The 13,635-nt window shown below is 45.4% G+C and overlaps 1 protein-coding gene across 1 annotated transcript in view; it reads left to right on the top strand.

Annotated features, from left to right (window-relative positions):
* LOC124798505 (sodium- and chloride-dependent glycine transporter 1-like) overlaps positions 1–13,635 on the top strand; it is a 132,698-nt gene that overhangs the window by 40,216 nt on the left and 78,847 nt on the right. The window contains exon 3 of the mRNA XM_047261944.1: positions 12,680–12,806. Within this exon, the coding sequence (XP_047117900.1) occupies positions 12,680–12,806 (127 nt within the window). The remainder of the gene's footprint in view (positions 1–12,679; positions 12,807–13,635) is intronic.

Raw genomic sequence — 13,635 nt, 5'->3', positions numbered from 1 at the left:
GGAGCAGTGGTTGGGAATACTACGATACAGTCCCCAAATATGATTGTCACGTCATTTTTTAATTCAAACTAAAACGAAGAAAATACATATTCACAATGAACCCTACCTGAGAGCCAGTTTGAAAGCATTAACTTCAGTAACGATCTCGGAGCCTGATTATAACTTTTCGAGCACAGTGGCATTCACAAATCAATATACAATATCTGTTTCTAGGTGTCTTCAGCGGTAATTGTTGCACTTGTCAGCATAAAACTTCAAATTAGTTTCTTAAATGAGAATTACGATTCACATATTTTCACAACCTTGATAGCAGTACTAGACTGCGGATAAACGTTTCTCCAGGCAAAGTTAAACATTAACTCACTTTTAATTTAAAAAAAACTGGAACTCTCCCAGTAAGAATGAACAGGGAGAGGAGAGGAAGGAAGGGGGGGGGGGGGGGGGCTGGGTGATACTTAACCTTGGAGCTGATTTGCTTGGACGCAGTGCTCCCACTGACCTTTTTTCAAAATTTATTTTAACACCAGAGCACACAGTACATACATCAGTACTGGAGCAATACAGGAAAAGACATACATTATTGAAACATTTCTTTCGATAAAACAATACGTCACGATAGTTAATTCCAAAGAACAGTACAATTAGAGCTGGTGCGTTAAAAAAAACATGTTACTAAAATGATTTGTATTAATTTTCTTAACTCCAAGAAGTTCGAGCCAGTTGCTCTTTTTCAAAGAATTGAAGTCCACTAATTCCGAAGATCTGACTCAACTTCAACGCAACGTAACCTTGCAAATTATTTTGTTAGACTTCTGTATCCAAACGGTCATTTACGATCAGTTGAGAAGTAATTAATCATTGATAGAAAACCTCATAACATCAAGTAAGCAGCCGTGACTCTCCAATTAAGCATTCAGATTAAAAATTTAAAGCAAATAACACAGCCTTAAGCAAGCGGCCGTTACTAACTACCAGCTAATAAGCTGTAACCGAGCAGTAAAAGAAACAATCAGATTAAGTATTTAAAAACAAAATAACAAAACATTAAACAAATGACCCCTACTGCCCAGCAGTTAACTTACTTACAATACAAGGCGTGGTTTCCTGAGAGAACGCCCAAGAACGACTAGTAGTATGTCTATTAATAAGCAGATGTTTGTTGAACACAGACTGGCGTAACTGGCCAGTGCAAGAAACAATTAAATCCAACATTCACAAGAAATATAACACAGCATTAACCAAGTGGTATTCATACAGTGCAAGCCATACTTTCATACAGCTTACAAACAGTGAAACGGGCAGCTCTACGTCGCCTTTTTCAATTGCCATTGATGCCCCACACTGTACAAGGTAATTTCAGAACCTGAGTAAATCACAGAAATCTCTATATCAGGCAGAAAAATGATGCAGTTAGATTCAGCATAATTCAATTGCCGGTTTGTCACAAGGCCACCTTGACGAAAGACACTCTGCACACAATTGCATTTTACACAGAAACTCAGTCTCATCAGTGCTTTCAAAATTTCAATTTTAGCCTAAACATGGAAAACCAGAGCACACATTTGCCTTCGCGCTTCCCTCCCCTTCACAGCCCACAGTAGAATTAACTCTTAAACACAGAGCAAGAGAGCAAGGTTACGCTGAGCTGAACGAAAGTCAAGGAACCCTTTATAACGTTCGGGAATGCTAACCGCAGCTGCACAGGCAAGGCGCACCCCGAGCCTTTTTCACAACCTTGGCACCAAACCTGGTGCCACAGCAACAAGCGCTGCGCCAACAGACCTACTCGGCGTGCCGCAAGCGCTTCCGTTTGACAGCGGCCACCCGTCGCTCCTCGCGCTGTCCTCCGCTGCGGGCGTGTACACAACACCGATCCCCAAAGCTCGCACGTTCGCAGCGTGCCCTCGGTTCACTCCAGCAGCCAGTCACCGTCCATGAAACCTCACTTCCAACGTTAGACTGGCTTCCGCGGCTCGTGCCCTCTAGGCTGGAGCAATGTGCCAATATCTTTGCCTGTCTCAGTCGACATCAGGAAACATCGATGTATTAGAAATAACGACACACAATAGACATATTTTACCCGTTTTGTCATAGACTCCTCCTCGGCTGTCCTAACTCTTTCCGGCCTGCCTGTGCTTTCATAATTGGTCAGATAAATCCGCCAATCACTTGTCACATTAAATTAATTCTTTAATTAATTAATCGTTGAAGGTCAATTTTGAATGACAGCATATATATACAGGGTGAGTCACCTAACATTACCGCTGGACATATTTCGTAAACCACATCAAATACTGACGAACCTATTCCACAGACAGAACGTGAGGAGAGGGGCTAGTGTAATTGGTTAATACAAACCATAAAAAAATGCACAGAAGTATGTTTTTTAACACAAACCTACGTTTTTTTAAATGGAACCCCGTTAGTTTTGTTAGCACATCTGAACATATAAACAAATACGTAATCAGTGCCGTTTGCATTGTAAAATGTTAATTACATCCGGAGATATTGTAACCTAAAGTTGACGCTTGAGTACCACTCCTCCGCTGTTCGATCGTTTGTATCGGAGAGCACCGAATTACGTAGGGATCCAAAGGGAACGGTGATGGACCTTAGATACAGAAGAGACTGGAACAGCACATTACGTCCACATGCTAACACCTGACGCACATGTACATTACCATGATGGGTGAGGTTCACGTACACACGTGGTTTCCGTTTTCAATTACGAAGTGGAATAGAGTGTGTCCGGACATGTCAGGCCAATAGATGTTCAATGTGGTGGCCATCATTTGCTGCACACAATTGCAATCTCTGGCGTAATGAATGTCGTACACGCCGCAGTACATCTGGTGTAATGTCGCCGCAGGCTGCCACAATACGGTGTTTCATATCCTCTGGGGTTGTAGGCACATCACAGTACACATTCTCCTTTAACGTATCCCACAGAAAGAAGTCCAGAGGTGTAAGATCAGGCGAACGGGCTGGCCAATTTATGCGTCCTCCACGTCCTATGAAACGCCCGTCGAACATCCTGTCAAGGGTCAGCCTAGTGTTAATTGCGGAATGTGCAGGTGCACCATCATGCTGATACCACATACGTCGACGCGTTTCCAGTGGGACATTTTCGAGCAACGTCGGCAGATCATTCTGCAGAAATGCGATGTATGTTGCAGCTGTTTGGGCTCCTGCAATGAAGTGAGGTCCAATGAGGTGGTCGCCAATGATTCCGCACCATACATTTACAGTCCACGGTCGCTGTCGCTCTACCTGTCTGAGCCAGCGAGGATTGTCCACGGACCAGTAATGCATGTTCCATAGATTCACTGCCTCGTGGTTTGTGAAATCCGCTTCATCGGTAAACAGGTAGAACTGCAACGCATTCTCTGTTAATGCCCATTGACAGAATTGCACTCGCTGATTAAAGTCATCACCATGTAATCGCTGATGTAGCGACACATGAAACGGGTGAAAGCGGTGACGATGCAGTATGCGCATGACACTACTTTGACTCAATCCACCGGCTCTCGCAATGTCCCGTGTACTCACGTGTGGGTTCATGGCAACAGCAGCTAACACACCAACTGCACCCGCTTCTCCTGTGACGGGCCTGTTACGGACCCGTTTGCGTGCTACGACCATACCTGTTGCATACAGTTGGCGGTAGATGTTTTGCAATGTGCGGCACGTTGGATGCTCTCTGTCCAGGTACCGTTCTGCATACACCCTGCAGGCTTCAGCTGCATTTCGTCGACACTCGCCATAGATGAGTATCATCTCCGCCTTTTCAGAGTTCGAATACACCACGGCCACAGTTCCTACAACACTACACTATCACAGACGTCTGGTAACACGGTATACTACAGTTGGTCTGCGTGCGGAGACGAATGCAGAATAACAATAGCAGCAAGCGCTACATGCGGACACTGCGACAGCTAGACCAAAGCCGGCCGCGGTGGTCTCGCGGTTCTAGACGCGCAGTCCGGAACCGCGCTACTGCTACGGTCACAGGTTCGAATCCTGCCTCGGGCATGAATGTGTGTGATGTCCTTAGGTTAGTTAGGTTTAAGTAGTTCTAAGTTCTAGGGGACTGATGGCCACAGTTGTTAAGTCCCATAGTGCTCAGAGCCATTTGAACCATTTGAAGCTAGACCAAACCACAACAGTGCACTACAGCCACTCTCGTAAACACGGTCGTCATCGTAAACATGTCCCTGCAGATGCTGCTCGCCGACCGTGGCCCGTGTTTGTTACAACACGCAACTGAACATCGGAGCGTCTACTTTAGGTTACAATATCTCTGGATGTAATTAACATTTTACAATGCAACAAACGGCACTGATTACGTATTTGTTTATATGTTCAGATGTGCTAACAAAACTAACGTGGTTCCATTTAAAAAACGTTGGTTTGTGTTAAAAAACATACTTCCGTGTATTTTTGTATGGTTTGTATTAAACAATTACACTAGCCCCTCTCCTCACGTTCGGTCTGTGGAATCGGTTCGTCAGTATTTGATGTGGTTTACGAAATATATCCAGCGGTAATGTTAGGTGACTCACCCTGTATATAATATGGCGCTGCGGTCGGCAACGCCTATATAAGACAACAAGTGTCTGGTGCAGTTGTTAGACTGCGTCTTGCTGCTACAATTGCAGGTTATCAAGATACAAGTGAGTTTTAACGTGATGTTATACTCGGCGCAAGAGGGATGGGACACAGCATCTCCGGGGTAGCGATGAAGTGAAGATTTTCCTGTACGCCATTTCACGAGTGTACCGTGAATATCAGGAATTCGGCAAAAGATCAAATCTCCGACAGCGCTACGGCCGGAAAAAAGATCCTGCAAGAACGAGAGCAACGACAACAGAAGAGAATCGTTCAGCGTGACAGAAGTGCAATCCTTCCGCAAATTGCTGCAGATTTCAGTGCTGCACCATCAACAAGTGTCAGCGTGCGAACCATTCAGCGAAGCATCATCGACTTGGCCTTTTGAAGCCGAAGGCTCACTCGTATACTATTGATGACTGCACGACGCAAAGCTTTACGCCTCGCCTGGGCCCATCAACACCGACATTGGACTGTTGATGACTGGAAACATGTTGCTGGCCGCCGAACTCCCAAGACATGAACACGTAACTATCTGCATCCTTATGACACGACCCCTCCCCAAAGGATGTAACTGATCAATTTTTGAATCATCTCCTGCGAACATTACTCCTTTTGAGCGATTTTACTACCACAATGACAACAAGCATACACTGAATTGACACAAATCATGATATACCTCCTAATATTGTGTCGGATCTCCTTTTGCCCGGCGTAGTGCAGCAACTAGGCGTGGCAAAGACTCAACACGTTCTTGATAGTACCCTGCTGAAATACTGAGCCATGCTACCTTTATAGTCCTCCATAATTGAGAAAGTGTTGCCGGTGCAGGATTTTGTGCACCAACTGATCTCTCGATTATGTCTCATAAATATTCGAAGGGATTCATGTCGGACGATCTGGGGGCCATATCCAGAATGCTCTTCAAACCAAGCAATTGTAGCCCGGCGACATTTCAACCGTTGCTTGGGAACTTGAATTTCGTGAATAGCTGCAAATGGTCTCCAAGTAGCAGAACATAATCTATTTCCAGTTGACAAATTATTCAGTTGCACCAGAGGATCCAGTCCATTCCATGTAAGCACAGCCCACACCATTACGGAGACACCATCAGCTTGCACAGTGCCTTGCTGGCAACTCAGGTCCATGGCTTCGTGGGGTCTGCGACAAGCTCGAGCACTACCATTAGCTCTTAACAACTGAAATCGGACTCATTTGATCAAGCTACAGTTTTCCAGTCGCCTAGGTTCCAAATGATTCGATAACGAGCCCAGGAGAGCCGCTGCGCGGTTTGTCGTCCTGTTAGCAAAGGAACTCGAGTCGATTTTCTGCTGCCACAGCCCATTAACGCCAAATATCGCCGCACTGCCTACGTTCGTCGTACGTCCCACATTTGTTTTTGCAGTTATTTCACGCGGTGTTCCTTGTCCGCTAACACTGGCAACTCGACGCAAACGCCGCTGCTCTTGGTTGTTAAGCGAAGGCTGTCGGTCGCTGCTTTGTCCGGGGTGAGAAGTAATGCCTGAAATTTGGTATTATCGGCACACTCTCGACACTGTGGATCTCGGAATATTGAATTACCTAACGATTTCCGAAGTGGAATGTCCCACGCGTCTAGCTCCAACTACCAATCCGCGTTCAAAGTCTGTTAATTCCTGTCATGCGGCCGTAATCACGTCGGAGACCGTTTGGCACGAATCACCTGAGTACAAATGACAGCTGCGCCAAAGCGCCGCTCTTTTATATCTTGCGTATGTGTGTATCGCTGTCCCCTAATTTTTTGTCACCTCAGTGTATAAAAGGATGTGTTCTACAACGTTCGTAAACAGACTGGTAAGCTAGTTGGGAGCTAGATGGTGGGACGAATGTGAAAAATACACGGTTTTTAAAAAAGTGTCACATATTCCTACAAGAGATAGCACTGGTCATAATTGGAAGAAAAGTTCGTAAATGATATGTCCAATAACCCAACAATTCTTGAGATATGGGCAGACTGTCCTATCATTTCCATCTGTCTGTTACGTAGAAGCATATATTAAAGGCAGCGCTACATCTGGTTACCACGCATCCTGACACAATCCTAAGTCTGTCTTCACTGTGAATCATGCTCTCTTTCAAATACATCCGCCTCCATTCTAATTGCGTCACATGAATGTTTTTCAAATACCATTTATTGATAGTACGAGGTGCATTCAAGTTCTAAGGCCTCCAATTTTTTTTCTCCGGACTGGAAAGAGATAGAAACATGCGCATTGTTTTAAAATGAGGCTGCGTTCATTGTCAATACGTCCCAGAGATGGCAGCACCGTACGGCAGATGGAATTTTACCGCCAGCGGCGAGAATGAGAACTATTTTAAATACTTAAAATGGCGACGTTTTCCTTACTTGAACAGGGTGCAATTATTCGTTTTCTGAATTTGCATGGTGTGAAACCAATTGAAATTCATCGACAGTTGAAGGAGACATGTGGTGATGGAGTTATGGATGTGTCGAAAGTGCGTTCGTGGGTGCGACAGTTTAATGAAGGCAGCACATCGCGTGACAACAAACCGAAACAACCTCGGGCTCGCACAAGCCGGTCTGACGACATGATCGAGAAAGTGGAGAGAATTGTTTTGGGGGATCGCCGAATGACTGTTGAACAGATCGCCTCCAGAGTTGGCATTTCTGTGGGTTCTGTGCATGACGACCTGAAAATGCGAAAAGTGTCATCCAGGTGGGTGCCATGAATGCTGACGGACGACCACATGGCTGCCCGTGTGGCATGTTGCCAGGCAATGTTGACGCACAACGACAGCATGAATGGGACTTTCTTCTCGTCGGTTGTGACAATGGATGAGATGTGGATGCCATTTTTCAATCCAGAAACAAAGCGCCAGTCGGGTCAATGGAAGCACACAGATTCACAGCCACCAAAAAAATTTCGGGTAACCGCCAGTGCTGAAAAAATGATGGTGTCCATGTTCTGGGACAGCGAGGGCGTAATCCTTACCCATTGCGTTCCAAAGGGCACTACGGTAACAGGTGCATCCTACGAAAATGTTTTGAAGAACAAATTCCTTCCTGCACTGCAACAAAAACGTCCGGGAAGGGTTGCGCGTGTGCTGTTTCACCAAGACAACGCACCCGCACATCGAGCTAAAGTTGCGCAACAGTTTCTTCGTGATAACAACTTTGAAGTGATTCCTCATGCTCCCTACTCACCTGACCTGGCTCCTAGTGACTTTTGGCTTTTTCCAACAATGAAAGACACTCTCCGTGGCCGCACATTCACCAGCCGTGCTGCTATTGCCTCAGCGATTTTCCAGTGGTCAAAACAGACTCCTAAAGAAGCCTTTGCCGCTGCCATGGAATCACGGCGTCAGCGTTGTGAAAAAAGTGTACGTCTGCAGGGCGATTACGTCGAGAAGTAACGCCAGTTTCATCGATTTCGGGTGAGTAGTTAATTAGAAAAAAAATCGGAGGCCTTAGAACTTGAATGCACCTCGTAAAACTATAATATTTCAACATAATACAGACGTATTCATATGAAGTGTCACACAAAGATGTCTTTTGTTTTCGGCACATTGTGTCAGGTTTTTTAGTCACAGCAATTAGCATTTTTTTTGTGAGCACTACCAGCAATTTGAACGCCGCCTTCATTATCATACTATTACGATAGTGGTCCACAAAGTAAGTTCAGTTTCTACTTCTATCCACGGCAGCGCTACTATCGCAGTTCCGAGCATGCGCGGCAGTTACTCTGACTCAAGCAGAAGACATGTACGCCATTTTCAGATCGCTGCTGCCGACGTGTGCTTTGTAGTGCTTCTTTATAACGTCGGCCGTAACTGAAAATGCCGCCGCGTGTGAAATCATATCTGTCATTCGTTTTCTAAATGCAAAGAAAGTTAAACCAAAGGAAATTCATCGTCAAATCTGCGAGATTTGCGGACAAAATGCTATGAGTGATTCAATGGTTAGAAGGTGGGTCAGACTGTTCAATGAAGGACTTGATGAAGTGCATGATGAAGAACGAAGTGGACGCCCGTCTGTGGTTACTGATGGGACGCGTTTGGTCATCCTCCGTACAGCCCGGACCTCGCTTAGCGACTTTCATATCTTCTAACACCTAAAATAAGTCCTCGGTGGTCAACACGACCTGAAAGAACATGTTACCACATGGTTCAATACACAGGCGGCAACCTTCTATGAAGAAGGCATACAAAAACTTGCGCCACGCTATGACAAGTGCCTACAAAATTGCGGAAGCTGTATAGAAAAGTAGTTTAACAGTTGTAGAATTTTGTGCAATAAATATTTTTTTCTGTCTCTGTACAGGTTTGTTTTATATAACCAAACGGAACTTACTTTGTGGAGATACCTCGTATTATTAGCGGTAGTAGTAGTATTGCCCTGGGTGCCTCACCCCCCTGCTGTTTTCGTGTCCTCGATTAAGTACGTAAAAGTCAAAAGGTTACATCAGAATTTTTTGCCCTTTGGTGCACGCAAATTAAACATGATGTTTTATTCCTCAAGAAAAATAAATCTTCTTCAGTTACAGAAGGTTAAAATATTACATATCGAAAGAAATACACTCTAAGTCTTAAAAAAATCGACGCACCACGGAGGAATTATCTCAACGGGACGGAAATCGTTAGATGTGATGTACATGTAGAGACAAACAAATGATTACAATTCCAGAAAAAACTTCATGATTTACTCGAGAGATAGAGCTTCATAAATTGAGCGAGTCAGTAACGCGTCGGTCCACCTTCGGTCCTTATGCAAACAGTCATTCGGCTTAGCATTGATTGAGAGCTGTTGGATGCCCTCCCGAGGGATATCGTGACAAATTCTGTCCAATTGTCGCTTTAGATCGTCAAAATCCCGAACTGGTTGGAGGGCCTTGCCCATAATGCTTCAGACCTTCTCAATCAGGGAGAGATCCGGCGACCTTGCTGGCCAAGGTAATAAGGTTCGGCAAGCACGAAGGCAAGCAGTACAAACTCTCGCCGTATGCGGCTCAACATTATCTTGCTTAAACGTATTCTCAGGATGGCTTGTCACGAAGGCCAATAAAAAGCGCGTAGAATATCATCGACGTATAGCTGTACTGTAAGGGTCTCGCGGGTGAGGACCAAACGGATCCTGCTACGAAATGCAACGACACCAAGACCATCAGTCATGCTAGCATGAGCGCCACGTAAATACGTTGCCTGCAGAAACAGTGAAGCGCCCAAAAGACGTGTTTGGATGTCTGTATAATTTTGTACACACGTATGCCATCAGCAGGTATGAAAATTATTAGAGTAGCATTATGTGTGGCAGGTAGAATGACCACCAAAGCGCATTAGTGTTGTTCGTGTTTAGTGTTTCTACCATGCCTGGTAGGGTATATAAGGCGCGTGAACCGTCAGGTGTTGAGTGATCACTGTGACGACGCTCCTGCCATCAGATAACAGGTAAAAGACCCCTGCAACACTCTGTGTCATTCCGCACTATTGGAAATGGAAATGCCGTGTAGCTAGGGCGTCCCGTCGGGTAGACCGTTCGTCTGGTGCAAGTCTTTCCAGTTGACGCCACTTCGGTGACTTGCGTGTCGATGGGGATGAAATGATGATTATAAGGACAACACAACACCCAGTCCCTGAGCGGGGAAAATCTCCGACCCAACCAGGAATCGAACCCGCGCCGTTAGGTATGATATTCCGTAGCGCTGACCACTCAGCTACCAGGGGCGGACATTCCGCACTATTGATCGCAGACTAGCAGCAATAAGACAAGTGAACTGCTGTCCCATGCGTAGTCGCCGGCAACACAACACCAGCGGCTGCGCTTGGAGTGGTGCAGCGACATAAAAGCATGGACTGTTGACCAATGGCGTCGCTTTACGTTCAGCTATGAATTGCTGTGTTGCACTACCTCGGATCACCATCGTCGGCTAGAATGGCGGCGACCAGGAGAACATCTTCCAATGTTTTGGAGAAGCACACCAGCGTTACTCATTGCGTCATGCTGTCTGCAGCTGTCGGGTATGACTTCAGGTCACGTCTGGCAGTGCTTAAGGGAACTCTGACGGCACAACAGTACGCCACGTACGTCCTACATCCTCATGTGCCACCTCTGATACGACAATATGGTGGTGCCATTGTGGTGCCACTTCTCAGCAGGGCATTGCTCGTCCACATATGGCACGTGTGTCTATAAGCTGTCTGCCCGTTGTTGAAGTAATCCTGTGGCCAGCAAGATCCCTAGTTCTGCCCCAATAGAACATGTGTGGGACCAGTTCGGATGTCAGCTCCGTCCCAGTACCAGTGTCCAGTATATCAAGGTCCAGTTACAACAGTTGTGGGTCAGCATACCACGGAGAAGATTCAACGGCTTTATAACATCCTTCCCAACCGAAGCGGTGCGTGCAACCAGGCCAGAGAGGGTGCAGCGTCATACTAATAAGAGGGCTCATACTGCCAAGTTCTTTGTAAATCTGACTCGATTTTGTAATCGCTTAGCCGGCCGCGGTGGCCGTGCGGTTCTAGGCGTTGCAGTCCGGAACCGCGGGAATGCTACGGTCGCAGGTTCGAATCCTGCCTCGGGCATGGATGTGTGTGATGTCCTTAGGTTAGTTAGGTTTAAGTAGTTCTAAGTTCTAGGGGACTGATGACCTATGATGTTAAGTCCCATAGTGCTCAGAGCCATTTGATTTGTAATCGCTTAAACGACATCACATACTTTCTTGACCCTTTTGATCCTTCTCCCCTTTTGGTTGTTTGACTTTTTTAGTCAGGCAGTATAATATCGCCTCCTTTCTCCAAGTCAGACACCATATCTCTGGAATAGCAGGATATTAGATTACACACCTGTTTTGAATCATTCCGATTGTCTTATATGTTACGAAGAGTAATGAGATCAATAAACTCTCGTGGTTCGTCATCTGGTGCGCATCTTTCTCACTGACACCATTTGGTCATCTTACACGTATATGTCTAACTGTCTCGCTAGGTGACAGTAACGAGTGTGCGTATAATGCAATGTTGTGTTTGTGCTGTTACTGAAGAAAGAAAGGAGAGGGTGAAAGGCGATGCCTTTGCATAGGGTCTAGTCTATTCCTCTCGAATAGCACCGAGGTGTGAGGAGGAGGTAGCAGCGGGAGGGAGGGCTAATCACCATCAACAGCGTCACATCTCATCACTCCATGATAAACTGCATTCATGTTTGAAGTTAAACCCAGGACCTTGACATTTTTTCGACCTCGGTGAAGGAGGAGGTTTACAAATGTCGTGTAGCTTCTATCTTGCTGCATCCCTTCCGATTTGACGCCACTTCGGTGGCTCACGTGTCATTTGACTGTACAAGGATGAGTGGATCCTATTGTGGGTGTTTTCCCCACAAAAACATCTCTGATGATCAATGGAAATCAAAGAGAAATCTCAACGTTAGCAGCTATCAATACTAAAAATTTGTGCACGTAAGTGACCTTTGACTAGTGGTGTATTTCTCATATTCTGGTGACGAATGCATTGTACATTTTGTGGTGTCACCGCCAGACACCACACTTGCTAGGTGGTAGCCTTTAAATCGGCCGCGGTCCGTTAGTATACGTTGGACCCGCGTGTCGCCACTATCAGTGATTGCAGACCGAGCGCCGCCATACGGCAGGTGTAGAGAGACTTCCTAGCACTCGCCCCAGTTGTACAGCCGACTTTGCTAGCGATGGTTCACTGACAAATTACGCTCTCATTTGCCGAGACGATAGTTAGCATAGCCTTCAACTACGTCATTTGCTACGACCTAGCAAGGCGCCATTACCAGTTACTATTGATGCTGTAAAACATGTACCGTCACCAATTGTGGATTAAAGTTAAGTATTCCAGCAGCTACGTACGTTGGCTATATTAATTACCTTGTCCTGTTCCAGACCTCTGCGTGAGCTTAAACGCGTGCCTTTCGGCTTCCTCATAGTGGCTTGGCTGTCTTGCCAAGCCACAACACATTTCACAACATGTGTTTGATTAACATTGGTGTGTAATTGCAGGCGGACTGGAAAACCCTCTTTAGTGACGTTGATACAGCATTTATTCCCTGTTTCAGGCTAATGACGAGAAGGACCGTGGTAACTGGGCTAGTAAGACAGAGTTCCTCCTCTCATGCCTGGGATACGCCATTGGCATCGGCAACGTCTGGCGATTCCCCTACCTGTGCTACCGCAGCGGTGGAGGTAAGCAATGCCCAACAGATCTATCTTTTACAAACACTACATCTAAGTTGTTGATCACAAGTCCCATATATTATGTGCAGTGCATGACCTAGTGACTTAAAAAGAGACAATTTACATACAATTTACAACTGATTCTGACACGTTTGTATCACTTGCCCCTTCACAAGAAAATATCGACCAGTTTGAAAACGTACTGTTTTAATAACAACAGTTAGTGTGTCATTATCTTGGATTACAATTTCATGTATAAAATAGAATGGCTTATCAAAAAGAAGTATTTTGAGACTACTTTAAAGTTAATTTTGATGTTTATCAAATACTAGCTGAAAAACACCAGCTTCTCTTGGTCTTTATTTTCAGAAGCATTCCAGATCACTCGATAAAACGCTAGAACTTTGTAAAAATGAACATTCAAAAAAGTAATAACTAGGTGCTCATTGAATGTATTTTACTTTCGTCTTTACAACTATAACGTAATTCATGTTTTTGTCACAAAATGTGTTGCGTTTCACTGAAATCAAACATCATGAGTGGTGGCATCTTACGCCAGGTCTTCGCTCTTGCCGGCCACTGTAACCGAGCGGTTCTAGGCGCTTCAGTCCGGAACCGAGCTGCTGCTACTGTCGCAGGTTCGAATCCTGCCTCAGGCATGGATGTGTGTGATGTCCTTAGGTTAGTTAGGCTTAAGTAGTTCTAAGTCTAGGGGACTGATGACTTCAAATGTTGAGTCCCATAGTGCTCAGAGCCATTTTTTTCTTCGCTCATATCAGAATGCGCTGTCTGTTTCCACCTTTTCGTGTTATTCCTTCGTTTGACAATATTGATTCTG

This window comes from Schistocerca piceifrons, chromosome 5 (assembly GCF_021461385.2).
Source record: "Schistocerca piceifrons isolate TAMUIC-IGC-003096 chromosome 5, iqSchPice1.1, whole genome shotgun sequence".
Lineage (NCBI taxonomy): Eukaryota > Metazoa > Arthropoda > Insecta > Orthoptera > Acrididae > Schistocerca > Schistocerca piceifrons.
This window is presented reverse-complemented; position numbering and strand designations above follow the sequence as displayed.